The sequence below is a fragment of the Corvus cornix genome, chromosome 28, assembly GCF_000738735.6.
Source record: "Corvus cornix cornix isolate S_Up_H32 chromosome 28, ASM73873v5, whole genome shotgun sequence".
Lineage (NCBI taxonomy): Eukaryota > Metazoa > Chordata > Aves > Passeriformes > Corvidae > Corvus > Corvus cornix.
In genome coordinates this window covers 1,421,991-1,438,169 of record NC_046356.1, presented here as the reverse complement: position 1 = coordinate 1,438,169, position 16,179 = coordinate 1,421,991, and the positions used below count along the sequence as shown (strand labels likewise).

General features: G+C 61.5%; 1 protein-coding gene across 2 annotated transcripts in view; it reads right to left on the bottom strand.

The window, feature by feature from the left end:
* Positions 1–522: 522 nt before the first annotated feature.
* The window catches only part of CSNK1G2 (casein kinase 1 gamma 2), a 43,393-nt gene continuing 27,736 nt past the window's right edge, over positions 523–16,179 (bottom strand). The window contains exons 3-13 of one of the 2 annotated variants that reach the window (XM_039566441.1): positions 9,641–9,681; positions 9,052–9,121; positions 8,513–8,661; positions 7,840–8,074; positions 7,548–7,633; positions 7,099–7,183; positions 6,873–7,021; positions 6,395–6,478; positions 4,804–4,908; positions 3,076–3,182; positions 523–2,569 (exon numbers count right to left, since the gene is read on the bottom strand). In XM_039566441.1, the coding sequence (XP_039422375.1) occupies positions 2,515–2,569; positions 3,076–3,182; positions 4,804–4,908; positions 6,395–6,478; positions 6,873–7,021; positions 7,099–7,183; positions 7,548–7,633; positions 7,840–8,074; positions 8,513–8,661; positions 9,052–9,121; positions 9,641–9,681 (1,166 nt within the window). In that variant the 3' untranslated portion in view covers positions 523–2,514. The remainder of the gene's footprint in view (positions 2,570–3,075; positions 3,183–4,803; positions 4,909–6,394; positions 6,479–6,872; positions 7,022–7,098; positions 7,184–7,547; positions 7,634–7,839; positions 8,075–8,512; positions 8,662–9,051; positions 9,122–9,640; positions 9,682–16,179) is intronic. The other variant, XM_039566442.1, reaches the window with a different exon arrangement.

The window sequence follows — 16,179 nt, the reverse complement described above, 5'->3', positions numbered from 1 at the left end:
GCTCATCCTCGGGGCCCTGCAGTGCCAGGGGGAGTCCAGCCCGGCCCGGCCTGTCTGGGGCTCTCACCCTGCCCACACGGTGCTGGGGCCTCGGCCGGATCATGCTGGGCTCAGCACAATGTCCTGGCCTTCCTCCTCCTCCTCCTCGTCCTCAGCCAAGGGCTCCCGCAGCTCCTGTACCCAGCTCTGGGCTGTGTCCTCTTTCCAAGCGCTGCCCCTGCTGGAACACGGCTCCAGCTGGGAATTGCCCTCCTGCACCATCGCCTTCCTCACGGGCTTTACAGGAGCATCAGCCGGGAGCCTGGGGAGCGCTGCCTGGAGCCATTGGCTTTGCTGCTCTTCCCCCGACCTGTCCCCCACAGATTTTCTTCCTGCTGCTTCAGGAAAGGCTCCTGGGTAGGGAGCCCCTGCGAGGGGCTGGGGCTGCTCCCACCCTCTGTTGGGGGAGCCTCCAACGAAAAGGGGGTGCTTGGGCAATGTCCTCAACCTTGTGAGCCACACAATGAAGCACAGAAGAATGTGTTGGGTTTTAAAGATTTTTTTTATTTTATTTTTTTTTGTTTTTATTTAAAAAAAAAGCCCCTAAATTCTATGGCTTCCAGGAAGCATCAGAGAAATTGAAATGCCGTTTCTGTACACTTGGTTTTAAAGCAGTAACTAAACTCGCAATGGAACAAACGCTCTCACGTACAATCGCAGTATTTTGACTCCTCGCTGGAAGGACAGAGAGTCCCGGGCTCGGGCCACGTCCCCGGCGGCCGAGGGTGTGCGGACAGAGCCGGGCACTCCGGGCACACCCTCGTGGCCGCGTTCCCTTCCCCTCCGCGGCTCCTCTTCGGCCTCTGCCGGGGCTGCTTTGAGCCGACGCGCTGACAAGGGGCCACTTCCAGTGAAAATTTTAAGGCGATTTTTAAAATTCGTTTGTTCGCCTCGCTGGGGACACGAGGTCAAACGTTGCACGTCCCCTTCCCGCCGTGGCCAGGGACGCAGCAGCAGCTGGGGCTGCCCTGGCTGCCGCAGCCCGGACAAGCCAAAGCTGGGGTCAATCCCGAATTTAGGATGAAGAGGGGGCCCTGGGGAGGGCACGGCCCCATGGGAGACCCCACGCCCCCCCAGCCCCTCCACAATCCGGGGTCTCCAGCCCTCCCCCCCCCCCGAGATGGTCAGTTTGGACAAATGTTTCGAAGCAGCCACAGATGGTCCCATCCCTCCCCCGCCCCCCCAGCACAGCCTCAGCCCCTTCTCTTGGGGCAGAACAACAGGGTTTTGGTAAAGATAAGTGTGTGTCCCCCCCAATGTGTCACGATCAATACACACGACAGCGCACGGGGTCAGTCAGTGGGGAGCTGCAGTGCCCTGGGGGTGGCGAGGAGCACGGGGGGTGCGGGGTGTCCGTGTGTCAGTTCCAAAACCTCCAGTTCCCCCCGCCCCAGGAGCGGCCGGGCCCTGGCGCTGGCGGGAGGATGCCATGGAGGGGGGATGCCATGGAGGGGGATGCCATGGAGGGGGATGCCACGCTGGCAGAGCCGCTCCACCCCGGCGCCCTTCCCCGCCCGGCCCGGCCCCCTGACCCGGCCCCGGCCCTCCGGGAGCGGCTGCGGGGCCTCGGGGGTCTCATGCTGTAAAACCAAGAGGCCGATCAAGCCCTGCCCACACCTACAGCTGTTTTGGAAACATCCGGCCCCAAGACACGGCAGCACCAGAGACGAGGCTACTTTGCTTCCCCTCCCTGCTCTGCCACCGCCATTCATGGGTCCCTTTGGTCTCGGCCGTCCCTGTCCCTGTGTCCCCCAGCCCCTGGGAGTCTCTGACCTGCTCTCGGCGGGACAGGACGGCGCCTGTATTGCTCGCAAAAGTGCATCGTAAATGAACTGTAAACGCGTTTCCTCTCCCCGCCCCGCGCGCCCCCGGCTCTCCCCGCCCGAGCGGGGCCGGAGCGGAGCCGTCACCAACGGCCGGACCGAGGGGGACCCGGCGGGGGACGCGGGGCGGGGCCGGAAGGAAGAGCAGAATTCGGTAACACTGAAGATGACGGTCAAAGACTGACGACTCAGCACTCTGCACCGAGACTCACTTTAAATTAACTTAAGAGACAAAGAAGCAACAGAAAAAAAAAAAAATTCCTCCTTAGCCCACTGCTCTCGAAATTGTCTTCGTCTTCTTCTGACAGCGACGGGTCAGAGTCTGTAGTTGATCCCCATTTCAGACTGGTTATAAACTCAAAGCAAGTGATGCCGTGGGTTTTTCTCTTTTTCTTTTTTTCTGTTTGACGGACGCAGGAACTTCAGCGAAGTTGAGCTTGGTTCGAGTAAACGGCCACAAGTGGCGGAGGAAAGGACAAGCAGTTTGGGGAGGCCCCGCTCCCCACCTGCGCGTGGGGCGCTGGGGGAGCCCGTCCGGCCCGGCCCCCCAGTCCCCGTCCAGCCCGAGGGGCCGTTGGCTCCGCGGGTCAAGATCCAGCCACGGCCAGAGGGAGAGGAGCCATCGCTCGCCGCTCCGTCCGGCCCCGGCAGCTCACTTGCGACGCTTGGTGGTTTTCCTCTTCCTTCTCTTGAAGAAACAGCAGCACCTGGGGACAGAGGGGACCTGTCAGTGCCTGGGCCATGGCACAGAGGGCGCAGCAGCCGCGGGGTCAGGGAGGACAGAAAGCCCTCGGTGCCTTGGTGAGCCCCACGTGGGCAGAGCTGCTCCGGGAAGTGCCCCTGGTACACGGCAGGGGCTGGACTGGGAGCACAACGGCCACCAAAGTGACACCTGCCACAGCAAGGGGCGCTGACCAGGGGAGTGACACCGACCATGGCACACAAGGCTGGCCATGTGGCCAAGAGCCAGGGCCAGGCAGGGGCTGTGGAGAAGGAGCAGTCCCAGATCCGTCCATGGCCTGCTGTGCAGGAGCCTTGAACAAGGGGAGGTGGAAAGGGCTGAGGGTGGTGCTGCAGTGACACCCCTCATGGGGTGCCAGGGGACAGCTGGGCTCTTGCTCCCCGGAGGGCACTGGACAAGGCATCCCATGGCAGCTGCTGACCCCTCCTCCAGCCTGGCACTGGCAAAGGGGCAGTGAGGCTGGGGCCTTACTTTGTATCGTCTGTCACCTCCACCTCGGTGGGGGCTGTGATGGGGGCGTTCGAATGTCCTGCCGTCGGGTCGTCTGTGTTCAGCTCTCCGTTGGTGGAGCTCATCACCTGGGGAGAGATGAGTGTCAGCAGGGGCAGCCCGGGGCTCTGCAGCCCTTCCCCTCCCCACAGGGCACAGGAGCCGCCCAGGAGACCACCCAGCTCTGCCTGGGAGCACCAAGGTGCCCTTGGCGGCAGGATGGTGCCCTCGCCCAGACCGCAGTGTTTGGCCTCGGTGCTGAGCTCTCCCCAACAGCCCCATTGCACAGAGAGCTCTGAGCCCCTCAGCCAACGCCCCTGGAAGGATCCCAGCTCCTGGGAGCCCCTGCACCAGGAGAGGGGCTTGGTGGCAGCCAGCTCCAGCATGGGCAGGAGACAGGGCCTGGGAAAGCTGACAGCTCCAAGGAGCCCTTCCCACAGCTGAGCATCTGGACACAACTTCGGCTTCCCAGCACCAAGACTCAGCCCAGTGCCCACCCTGCAGGCCCAGGAGTCCCTGAGCTCCTGCCCGCTCACCAGGGCAGCAGGGTCAGCCACAGTGCCGGGGCCAGGAGGACCTCCAAGCCACCAAGGCCATGGGGAGGTGCCTGAACCGCCAGCCTGTGCCTGCTGCCCACAGGCAAAGCCAGAAGCTCCCTGGGGATGCACAGGCCAAACACTCTCCAAGCTGCTCAGCCCCAGCGAGGAGCCTCAGCCTTTCCCAGCCCCATGGAGGACCTGCCACCCGACAGCCAGTGCCCAGCCAGCAGGGCCACGTCAGGCTACAGCCCCTGACACCAGCACAGAGACCCCCGCGCGTCACCCCCGCAGTGCCGGGCGCAGGCCGAGCGTGGCAGGAGGGTTTGCGGGGCGGGAGCGGGGAGGAGGAAGGGAATGTGGGACAGGAGGAGCTGGTTGGTCCCTCAGAGTGCCCGGCCCCACGGCCTGCCTGGCACCACGGAGTGCCCGGCCCGTGACGGCAGCAGTGGGAGCTGTGCCCAAGCCTGGGGCCGAGCACCAGCAGAGTCACTGCGGAGCAGCAGGAACGAGCAAGAGCGGCGGGGAGGAAGCAGAGACGGAGGAAGCAGCGCAGGCCCAGCCGAGGGGACCCAGCATGGATGTTCCACCATCCATACGGGAGGGACCCCCAGGCCAAGGTAGGGCTGAGCGGCAGCGGGCAGGAGGCGGCGAGGGCGGCGAGCACGGGGCTGACGGCGCGAGCACAGGACCGAGGCAGGGGGACACGGCCAAGGAGAGCCCGGGAAGGGAGGAGAAGCAGGACTCGGAGCCAGGGCTCCAGTCAAGGAGGCGCAGGGAAGTCCCTGCTCATAGGAGTGGCACTGGGGGCAGAGCGATGCCCACCCAGCTGCCGTGCCGCAGTGTGGCATCCATCCATCCATCCATCCATCCATCCATCCATCCATCCATCCATCCATCCATCCATCTCCAACCACCCTCTAATTCCTTGTGGCAGCACCAAGGGAGCCCAGCAGCCCCCGGGAAGCAGCACCAGCCTCGTCTGCGAGCCGTGAGCGTCCCGTCGCACCACAGGGACAGGCAGCACGCGCTGCAGCCGGGGCAGGACCCCGGGATGTGTGGCCCCGGGGCGGGGGAGCGGGGCTGATCCCGGCTCCGCGGGCGGCCACGAGGCCCAGGGTGGCTCCGCTCCCTCCCGCACCCGCCCCTGCCCCAGGCGCGTGGTTTCGTGTACCTGCACGGACCCCCCGAGCCTGCCGGCTGCCAGGTGAGCTCCCAAAGGCTCCTCGGCAGGCTGCCCACCGGCCTGAGGATCCCACAACTCCGTCCCCTCGGGCGGCTGCTCGCGACAGGCAGGAGGAACAGAATGAAAAGAAACAAAAGAAAAGAGGGAGAATGGGGAAGAGAAGGGAGAAGTGGAGGGAAGGGGCGGGAGAAGTGGCAAAGGGAGTCGAGAAAATAAGACATGCAAAAGCAAAAACATGACCGGAGCAGCTCGAGTTGGTGATTGCGGAGGGCACCCGTGCAGCACTGTCCCGGCGGCTCCCAGAGCGGTCCCTGCAGTGACAATGGGGGTCTGTGTCCCCCTGCCACCTACACACACAGCCCCCATGGCCAGCCCCCAGCAGGGCCACTCCACAGAGCAGGGCCAACCCCCAGCAGGGCCAGTGGCCGTGTCTGGGAGCGAGCTGGGGCAGCAGAACCGGGGCCGCAGCCGGGCCCAGGTGACACCATGTCCCCAGGACGACGCAGCGCTTGGCGGGGCCTGTGTGGCACGAGCTGTGCTGCTCCTCCAGGGCTCGGCTGCCCCACAGCCAAACCGTCCCCCAGTGAGCATGGCACGGCCCCACAGCTGCAGGGACACCCTGTGTCCCCAGGCTGGACACTGCTCCCACGCTCCAGGAGCTCTGTGCTTTGCTTTTCCCCCTGCTCTGGGGAAGGGATGTCCAACATGGCATTTCCCTGGTGCTGGAGGCAGAGAGCAGACCTTACTGGGAGCCAGTTCCCAGAACGAGCCAGAGGTGATCTGAAGATGTTTCTCTCTCCTTAGGAAGCGCTGCCAGTGAGAGCCAGGGCTGTGCCAGGCTCCCTGTGCTGGGCAGGAGCAGCCTGGGGAGGAGAGGGCGCTGCACCCCTGGCTCCAGCCCCTCTGCAGGTGCTCTGCCCCCAGGGAGGTTTGGGAGGACAAGGGTTTGTACAGGACTGCTGGGAAATACACCAGGTTTGCTGTTGGTGGCAGCAGTGCCAGAGATGTGTCCTGCACTAGGGCAGGACAGGCCACAGCACTGGAGCAGTTCTGAGCAGCCCGGCCCCTCTCCCACACAGCTCTTCCCAGGCTCCCTGTGCCCAGCCTGCTCCCACAGCAAAGGCAGCCCCAGCGTGGGGCAAAATGCTGCCAAGCTGCCCCACCAATCCTGCCCTCCCTTGTCCTGTGTCACTGTCCCATCGATGGAAGGGCACCACGAGCAGAGCAGCGAGTCACTCCATGGGGACGCCGTCCTTAGCAGAGGTGGCTCAGCCTGCACCAAGCACTCCCCCACACTTCAGGCTGGACCCTCACCAGCTGATGCCCAGGCCTGGCACCCCCAGTCATGCTACAGCCCCCATAGTGCTTCCTCCCTCTTCTGCCAGGGGCACTGCCCTGGGCCCCTGGCAAGCTACAGACCCAGAGCTGTGGGAGGGAACTCCTTCCACAGACAGCACTGAGTGAAAATGATGCTCCAGCCCCTGCCACCACCCCTGCTGGGCTCCATGTCCCTGGAGCTGCAGCCCGAGCTGCCCATGCCCATGGCCCCGTGCCCCGGCCGGGCTGTGCCATTGCTCACCTGGTGTTTGGTGTGTGGCTGTGCTTTGTCTCTGTTCGAGGGCTGCACCTGCACCTCGCTGTGCATCGTGCCAATGGGGGTGGGCTGGGGGCACAAGGACAATGTCAGTGCAGCACGGAGCCCTCCCAGCACCCTGCAGCCAGATCCAGCCTCTGGCCAAACATGCCGAACCCCCAGAACCAGGGCCTGATCCCAGCCCCTACCCCCACCCCAGCAGTGCCACGCTTGGTATCTGGCTGCAGCAAGTCCATGGAATGTGCCCACGGCAGAAAGTGAGGTGCCAGCTTGGCTGCTGGGGTCCCCTTGGTTCCAGGAGCCGCAAATTCCCATGTCACAGCCCTGAAGCCGGTGACTGGTGAGGAGGGTGGAGCTGATCCCTTGGACACAGTGTGTGGCAAGGATGGCTGAGAGCCACATCCTCCCTGGCTGCTGCCACCGACCCCCCTGCCCCTCCTCCCTGGGGTGCCTCAGCACTCACCAGAGGTTTCCCTGCCCAGTCGTATTCGTAGTCGAACACGTAACCGTTCCTCTCGAACAAGTCTGTGAAGAGCTTCCTCAGGTAGTCATAGTCGGGCTTCTCGAAGAAATCCAGCCGCCGCACGTAGCGCAGGTACGTGGCCATCTCCTCTGCGGGGACACGGGGGCTCAGGGGGACAGGGGACAGGGGGCTCAGGGCTGGGGGCTGGGCTGGGCAGTGCTCTCACCTGGGAAGTTCTCACAGAGCACCTCCACCGGGGTGGCTCTTTTGGTGTCACCAATCTTCTGGTACCTCTCCTTTAGCGTGTCGGCCTGGAGGGACAAGGAGCGTCAGCACGGGGGAAGGCACTGGGTGCTGTCACACCGTGTATGATTTCTTGGACCCCCTTTCCCAGGTAACTCCTTCCCAGGGAATTCCCCGCCCAGGGCAGGTCTGGAGGGCAAACCCCAGGGTTTCCAGGACAGCCACTGTGAGAGCAGCTGGGAACCCCACACAGTGGGGGGACACAGGGAGACCTGCAGCTGCTCAGCACAGCAAGGGCCTGGCGTGCAGCTCAGAGCTGGTGGGATGCCAACCCTCCAACACTCCAGGGGCCAAACCTTCTCCGTCTCCGGGCCAGGGCAGAGCCAGGCTCACAGGCAGCCATGCCCAGGGGCAGCAGGAGCTGGCAGTTACCTTGAGGCCTTGCCAAGGAAGGCTCCCACGGAGGAAGTACATAAACATGTGCCCTAATGCTTCCAGGTCGTCCCTGCGGCTTTGTTCTGCATGGAGAAAAAGAGACATGGGTCAGCTCCCACTACAGCCACAGGCCCTGTCCCCCCCCTCCAGGTCCTGGAGCACCCCATGTGTCCTGCCAGCACCCTGAAGAGCAGGAGAGGCAGCTTGTCCCCAGCCGACCTCTGGCACCCCTGCCCTGCAGTCCCTCCCCTCAGCCAGGGGGCAGGGCTGGCTGCCTGTGCCCACACACCTTTCCCCAGGTGGGTGTTGATGCTCATGTAACGCGCTGTCCCTGTCAGGCTCTTGTGCTCTCGGTAGGGGATGTGTTTTTTGGTCTCGGGGTCAATATACTCTTTGGCCAGGCCAAAATCGATGATGTGGATGGTGTGCTGCCGCTTGCTGCCCGGCCGCCCCACCAGGAAGTTCTCTGGCTTGACATCTCTGTAGATCAGGCTTTTGGTGTGGACGTACTCCATCCGTGTGATCTGGGGCAGGAGGAGACATCAGTGCCAGAGCAGAGACCCACCCCATGTCCTGCACGCTCCTGCCCTGGGCCCTGCTCCGGCCACCTCACCCCTGCTCCCCTCAGCCTGGCCCCAGCCCCAGGGACGGGCACATTGGCTCCTTCCCACCACGGGAGACAGCCCCAGGCCAGCACCTTGGGCACAGCGAGAGGCTCTGGGCACACAGCTGCTTGTCTGGGCTCAGAGAGGGGCTGTGAGGGGGAGGAGAGCCCTCCCTCAGCAGGGAGGGGGTGAGGTATGGGTGAGCTGGGCTGGGATGTGCCAGCATCTTTTCCCCATTCCCTGTGGGATGCCCGTGCTGCCTGAGCATGGTGCCCACACATCCCCTGCTGCCCGGGGCAGCCAGGGGGCCAGGGGACCTGTGCAGGGCTGCAGGGGAGGTGGAGGTGCTGCACCCACCAGCTGGATCGCGATCATCAGGACGGTCTTGAGCGTGAAGGTCCGATCACACAGATCAAAGAGATCTTCCAGGCTGGGTCCGAGCAGCTCCAACACCATGGCGTTGTACTTCCCACAGGGGCCAAAGTAGTAAACCTGAGGAATTCCTTCTGCAAGAGATGGAGCAGGGGCTGTGCAGGGCTGCAGCAGGGCCATGCTGTCACAGCCACGCTGCTGCCGGCCAGGGGCTGCAGAGGGGGGATGTCCCTGCGCTGCCCTCCCTGCACAGCCAGCCTGGCTCTGCTCTCGGCAGCAGGGGGAAGGAGGCAGCTCCATCTGCATCCCTGACTCTGCCGCGGGGGCGGTGGGGGGAAAGAACTAAATCAAAAGAGATCAAAGATAAGACGATGCTTCTGTGTAGAACCAGCCTCTCCCTGCGGAGCAGATGGGCAGGAGCTCAAGCCGGGAGTGAAGTTGCAGAGTCACATTTAGGGAAAGCCTCTCTCCCAGCAGTGCCCCTGGCAGGCAGCTCCCCAGGGCAGCTCAGCCTGGCCCCGTACCTGCATTGCCGAGCTGTTTGTAGAACCGATACTCCAGATGCAGCTGGGGGGCCCGGGATTTTATGGGTTCCTTGGAGGAGAGAAAGGAGAAGAGTTAAGTAGGAAGCAGGATGTTCAGGGTGTCTGGTGTCAGACACCTCCTTCACATGCTGGCAGCAGCTGGACTGAGAGCATTTGGGGTTGGGAGCAATGGGTATAAAATGGAGATGAAGGCTCAGGGGATGATGAGAGAAAATCAGCCCATATGGGAGCCAGATCATCCCATCCGGAGAGGGGAAAACATTAATGGGAGCAGGTACCAGTGGGGCCACCCCCTCTGCTGCTGGCACTGGCTGAGCACAGCACAGGCCATGGTGAGGGCTGGGAGAAGACTCAGCTCTTCTTGCCCAGACCCGGACCATCCCATCTGCAGTGACGTGTGTTCCCAGCCTGCCCTCGATTCTGAGCAGCCACCCATCCACCCATCCATCACATCCCAACCTGCTCCACCCACCCCAACACCTGGGGAGGGGGAGAAACCTCCTTCCCAATGGCTTGAACATCCCCCATCCCGACCATGGAGGAGCTCCCCGGGTTGACAGCTACTCACCAATTTGATAGCTACGTATTCGTTTGTGTAGAGATTCTTTCCTGCAGGGAGAGACACAAAAAGGAGATGAAAAGCAATCCCTGCATCACCCCCACCACACATTCGCCGCGGTCCCTGAGGGCTCCTGGGCTCACAAACATCCTGAACAGGTTCTGCAGCTCCCACGACACCTGAAGGGGCCTCAAGGCACAGCGGGGAGCAGAACCCACTGTGGGGAGTTGTGACATGCCTGTTAATTATCCCCAGGTGGGGTATGTGGATTCCTCTGGGATGGGCAGGCTCCTGGGGGCTGCAGCCAAGGCTGATAGGAGAGGCAGCAGCAGGGATGCGACTGGGCAAGGCAGGGACAAGGCTGGGACTTGGTGCTTCTCCCAGACACAGCCCCACAGGGAGAGGGGGCTACAGAGGGATGGCCAGAGTCGGGGGACACTGAGTTATGGCCAGTGGGACCCCACGGAGAGCGGCAGGGAGGAAGGACCCCTGGGAGCACTGGAGCAGCTGGCAGTGGTCTGAGGGCACCAGAGGCAGGTGGAAATCTCTCCCCCACAGCTGGGGTCACTCCTGGGAATGGCACACGCTTGTGTGTGTGTGTGAATCAGCCTCATCCCTGGGGATGCTCCCGCCCACCCAAGGGCACAGGGAAGCCAGGAGCAGGCCCATGGCACGGCCCACACTGTACAAGGAGCTGAAGGCTGCAGGGAGTGCCCAGGGGAGCTGAAGGAGCAGCTGTGGCACCCAGCACCCTGTACATGACCCCCCACACATGCATGGGACTCTTCACACCCGTAACCACAGGAAGGCTGAGCTCAGAGTGCCTCCACAACCCCCCAAAACCAGGGGGCCGAGGAAAAGGGGACACACCTGGGAAGCGCCAGCACAACTTCTGCCCAGGCCCATAAAGGCAAAGATTAAAGGTCTGCAGGAACAGCTCCGGGTGTTCCCTGTGCCAGAGCCCACAGGAGCCCGGGCAGGTGGGAGTTAAGGGCAGCAGGGTCCCTCCAGAGCCAGCTGACTCCAGATCCCAGCGATCCCACTGCCTGGCATGTGCATATCTGATGGAGCTGCATCTGTCTCCTCGGATTTTCTCCAAGCAATTTGCTTAGGGAACAAGCTCCTCCTGGCGTAAGATTTCATCTGCTCCACCTGAAGCAGCAATAAATCCTCGCCGGGTGACATCAGAGCCAGCTGCTGAGCGCCACAGTCGGCGGCAGGATTACGGGAAGAGGGATGAATGGGAGATATTAATGGAGCAGCTCCTCCCAGGATGGGCTCTGCAGCCAAGGAGGGGCTCAATCCTGCTGCCTCCCTGACCCTCTCCCATCCCAGGGGATCTCTGCCAAGCCACTATGTCTCCTGCCTCTACGTAAAGTAAATCCCTTCACAGCGATTAGGGAGGAGGGGATTTGGGAGGGAGGAAGGAATGTCTGGTGAACACAGTGTGCGCCAGATCCAGGGGGTTTGTCCCATCACGGACTGACATTTCCTGGGGAGCAGGTGGGACGCCCCCAGACCTGTGCATGGCTCCACAGGGCTGTACAGTTCAGTCCAAAACAATTACTGTTGCCTTCAGGGCAGCAACATGCAACCAGAACACTCACAGCTGGATTTTCCCTGAGGTCAGGCAGGCTCTGAAGGGGGAAAAAAAATAACATGGTAGGAAAACTGCCAGAGGGACACTGCAAAAGGGACTCAGCCCAGCAGGGAGGGAGAAGGGATGGAAGCAGGAGAATCCCCCACAGTGGCATCTATCCTGTCCCTGCCACATGAGACCCCTGTGGCTCGCTGGCACAGAAAGCTACCAGCAACAAGGCTCTGGAGCTGGCAGCATTCTCCCAGCCCAAAAACGAGTCCAGAGCATTTGGTACTCCCCTGGTTCAGCCCTTCCTTGGGGGGCTTGGACACAGCTGATGGACAAGATGGGGAGCAGAGAGAGTATGGACTGGTCAAATCACCACCCTCCGCTTCCCCTTTCCAAATTAAAAAAGGTGCAAAGAGCAGAACTGGCCTGTCATGAAATTAATAAACCAACAGAAAAGAAAAAGCAAAAGAGCAAGGAGGGAGGATTCCTTCCACACCAGGGAACTCACCACTCCAGCTCCTGGAGCCACTCGCTCTGCCCAGTGTTCACAAGGGGGCAACTTTGACACCCAAAATGTGCCAGAGCCCAGGGAGTACCTGGGAGGACTAGAGCAGGCAGCACTTGCAGCACAAAAGGTGCTTTTGAAAGGAAATAAAAGGGAAAAGTGGTGAGATGGGCGGCAGAAAGCAAATATTTGCATTGCAGGGGCCTTTGCCCGGCTCGGTGCTGGAGGTGTCTCTGAATCCAGCTGCCAGCACCTGCAGGATGTGTGGGATCAGAACGGGGCCAACGCTGGGAGCAGGCAGCCAGGCCGGGGGTGTTAAAGCCAGAGGTGGCTTTCCCGGCTGTCCCCTCCCCAGGGATTTGGCAGCGGCGCCTGGCACCTGCTCCTGCACATCACGGCAGCCCAGGAGGAGCCGGGCTCTGCGCTGGGCTCCCAGCTGGGTCCCCATCCAAGCAGCTTAGAATCACGGAATCAAAGAGTCATTAAGGTGGGAAAAGACCTTTAAGATCACCACTCCAAGCAGCAACACCACCATGTTCACATTAGCCCATGTCCTCAAGTGCTACATCCACACGCTTTTCAACGCTTCCAGGGGTGGAGACTCCACCCCTGCCCTGGGCAGTCTGTTCCAGTGCTTGACAACCCTTTTAGTGAAGAATTTTTCCCAATATCCAGCCCAAACCTCCCCTGGCCCAGCCTGAGGCCGTTCCCTCTCCTCCTGTCCCTGTTCCCTGCGAGCAGAGCCCGACCCCCCCAGCTGCCCCCTCCTGGCAGGGACTTGTGCAGAGCCACAAGGTCCCCCCTGAGCCTCCTTTGCTCCAGGCTGAGCCCCTTTCCCAGCTCCCTCAGCCCCTCCTGGTGCTCCAGCCCCTTCCCCAGCTCTGTTCCCTTCTCTGGACACGCTCCAGCCCCTCAGTGTCCTCACTGTGAGGGGAAAAGTGAGCACTGAGGCTGTCCCTTGCCCGTGGCACAGCACCAGAGTGCCCATGCCAGGACCCTTTGTGCAGCAGCAGCCGCAGCACAGAGCTGTGCTGGGGCACCTGGATGGGAATTTGGCTTCCCAGTCCCTGGCAATGCAGTGGAGGAACACGGGACGAGGCAGCTCCACACAAAAGCAGCCAGGCCCAGCCCTGCCAGCACTGCAGCTCCAGTCACACTGGCTGCACCAGGCCAAGCAATGACACCTCTGTGGAGCGCTGGGGTTTAACACCATCAGAAGAAAAATGTTATTTTAGAGCTTGACCTTCTTCTAGAGGAGGCTCTGAACAACCAGGAGGAAAAAGAAGTCCAAGTCTTCAGCAAGGGAGGCAGGAGCAGCAGGGATTGTGTGGGTTCCTCTCTCCCAAAGCCTCCAAAGACACCCGTGTGCCACCTCTGGCATGTGGTGGGTCCGTGGCTCCGGCTTCTGGGAGGTGGCCGAGCCCTTGGCCACACTGCAGGTGCTCAGAGGGAGGTCTCTGCAGAGCCCAAGACAAGGAGGGTGTCCTTGCACGAGCTGACCCCAGACACATTTTCAGAAGGCACCTTTTGTGGCCCCCAAGGAACTCCTTGTGAATTCCTGGGAGGCAGCAGGACAGGCCCGAGAGCTACAGCTCAGGAGAGCTTGGGAATGTCCCCAGCACCTGCACGTGACCCTTCAGCTGGGGCCTGCTCCTGGCTTACACACTGCCCAGACCCACTCCCCGTGTTCTTCCCTCCAAGATCCTGAGTTCACTTTAAAAGATAATTAACTTCCAGCTTTTAATTTTCAAGGAAAACAGCTGCTGGGGCTCCAAGCTGTCAGCAGCAATGCATGCAGCAGGCTGGGAGAGAGGGGTGGGCACTGAAAAGCTGCAAAAAGCCCCTTTGCAGAAGTTTATTGCTGGAAGAACAGAAGCAGCAGCTGCTGCCAGGTCCTCCATCCTTCCCTGCACCCTGCTCGAGGCTGAGGCTGCCCTGGGCAGCTCCATGGCACAGCCTGGCAGGAGCACCAGCCCTGGGCCAGGCTCAGGAAGGGGCTCTCAGGGAGCACAGCAGGACTAAGGGCAATTCCTGGCGCTGAGGCAGCACTGAAGAAGGGAAGGACCTGCACAGCACCCAGGTGCTTTGGGCTCAGTTTTGACCTTTCTGCTTAAATGTCTGGGTTTTCTTCCTCTCCCCCTGCCCCAGCCCATCCCAAGCACTCCTGAGCAGCTGCTAAGGGGAACCTGCTCCAACAAATCCTCTCTGTGAGTGTGCTGGCCCCGCTCCCAGGGCACAGGGAGCTGGCAGGGCTGCAGCTCGGCTGTGCCCAGGGCCAGGGCACACGAGCCACCAGCCACACTCCGGTCACCCACTGCCACCAGCGTCCTGCTGCCTTGTGTTTCAGAGGGCAGTGTCCCACCCTGGCATGGAGTGGGGCTGGCTGTGGGCAGCACATGGGCAGGGGGAGCTCAGGGGGCTGCAGGCAGCAGGCACTGCCCAGGGATGCTGTTGGAAAGGCCCAGGAGGAGCTGGACCACAGCTGGAAGCTGGCAGGGGGAGGGATGAGCACCCACCAGCTCAGGGTGAAGCTCCAGGACATAAGAAGGTAACAGGACCCAACACCTGCACGACATAAACCTGCCCCTCTGTGCCAGAGGGCTGGGGCAGCCACCCCGCTCCAGCTCCCAGCACAGCTCTCCAGTCACACTGGTCCAGTGCAGAACTGGCTGGCAGCGCTGCCAGACTGGGACTGGCCCATGTCCCTGCACTGCCCAGGATGCCAAGGCCAGCGGGGACAAGGAGAAGCAGGATCCAAACGCACAGCCCTGGCAGCCACAACTCCTGCCCACGTCATTCCCCTTCTGGCTTCCCACAAATGCCTTATGCCAATTGGTTTTTTTTATATTTCATCTTTAAACAGATCACTTTTGATTTTGGACACCTCCTACATGGGTGGACACTCATCTCTACCTGGGGCAGCTCAGCTGAGGCACCCTAAGGACAGATCACCACATGCCTCTCAGTGTGGTGGAGAAATAGGGCAATGTGGTACCTTTTTGAGGAAGACAGTGTCCCCTTCCTCCATCCCCACCACTGGGAGCCAGAGGAGTCACCTCCAGGTACATTTTTGCAAGATCTCCTGGCCTCTGTTATGAAAGGAAAAAGACCAAAGAAGAGCTGAGAGCTTTTAAACACGGAGCTACAGTTTGGCCTCTAAAGCCTTGAGGACTGAATTCTCTGTTCCCAGGGGAAAGCTGAGTGCCCAGCAAGAGCTGGGGAGCGTCCCTGCTCATGTCACCACTTCACAGCAGGAGCCCTCTGGTCCCTTGCCATTCATCTGCAGTTGGAGGAATCCCTAAATCCAGAAAGCATTCCTGAGCCCTGATGCAGTTTGAAGGCACACCTAAGGAAGAGAGATGTGATTTTAGGAGAGAAGCCACGTCGCTGCGGCTTCCAGTGCCGTGATGCGATCTTGTGCTCAGGCCTGTACCACGTTATGGCCAGGCACTGCAGGGTGTGACAGAGCAAAAAAGCCACGTGAAGGGACTGGAAGCTTCTCTTGCTGGTGGCAAGGACAAACTCTCACTGTGAGCATCGACCACTGCAGAGCCCCAGAGCGAGAGCTCACTGCTTGTCCCTCCAGCCACGAGCAAACCGAGCCCAACTGCTCCCAGGTCCCTGCAGCAGCCTGACTGTCAGTTTGACAGACATTCCTCAGGTCCATGTGAGACTCGTGTCCCCTCGGTGCTGCCCCTGGAAAATGAGGGGGAGGCCAAGGCAGGGGGGTCACACTGACCCTCAGTGCTGAGCACGGCAGAGCAACACGGCCGCAGCCTCCTGCATAGAACAGGATCCTGGGATCCAGCTCACCCCAAAACACGGATCCACTGCGGGATGCTCACTGGCAAGCAGGGAGAATGAGGTGCAAGGACACAGGTGGAACTTGCACAGCTCAGGGCTCTCTGTCCACTGGCCATGCAGGGAGGCAGCAGCAGCAGGAGTGTCCAGATCCACCCAGGGAACTGAAAGGAGCAGCTGGTGCGGCAAAATCCCCCCATACCTCTCCTTCCGCAAGCCTTGGGTCTGGAGGAAGGCTCAGAGCTCTTCATGACAGAGAAGACAGACCCTCGGCTGCTGAACTTGGGAACTGCTCGGCTGGATTTTAACCAGAGCATTTCCCCAGCTCAGCAATTATGCCACAATCCCGCCGGGAAGCGCAGGGACGGGGCGGGCGAGCCTGGCACCAGCCAGTCTGTCACGCTGGGAAGAGCTGACATTAACTCCCCACTCAGGGAGGTGGGGAACTGACCCCACCCGAGCCGGGGCGGCCGCGGCTCCTCCCCAGGCCCACGGTCAGGGCAGGTTTAGCTCAGAGCTCGGTTTGAGAGGCGCTGCTTAAAATATCACGGAGCAACAAGGCCTGTGGCTGTCACAGGCTCTGGGGACTGCCTCTCTTCCCTCTTCCCAGAGCACAAGCCCCATCCCAAAGCACTCACAGCCCAGGACAGTGCT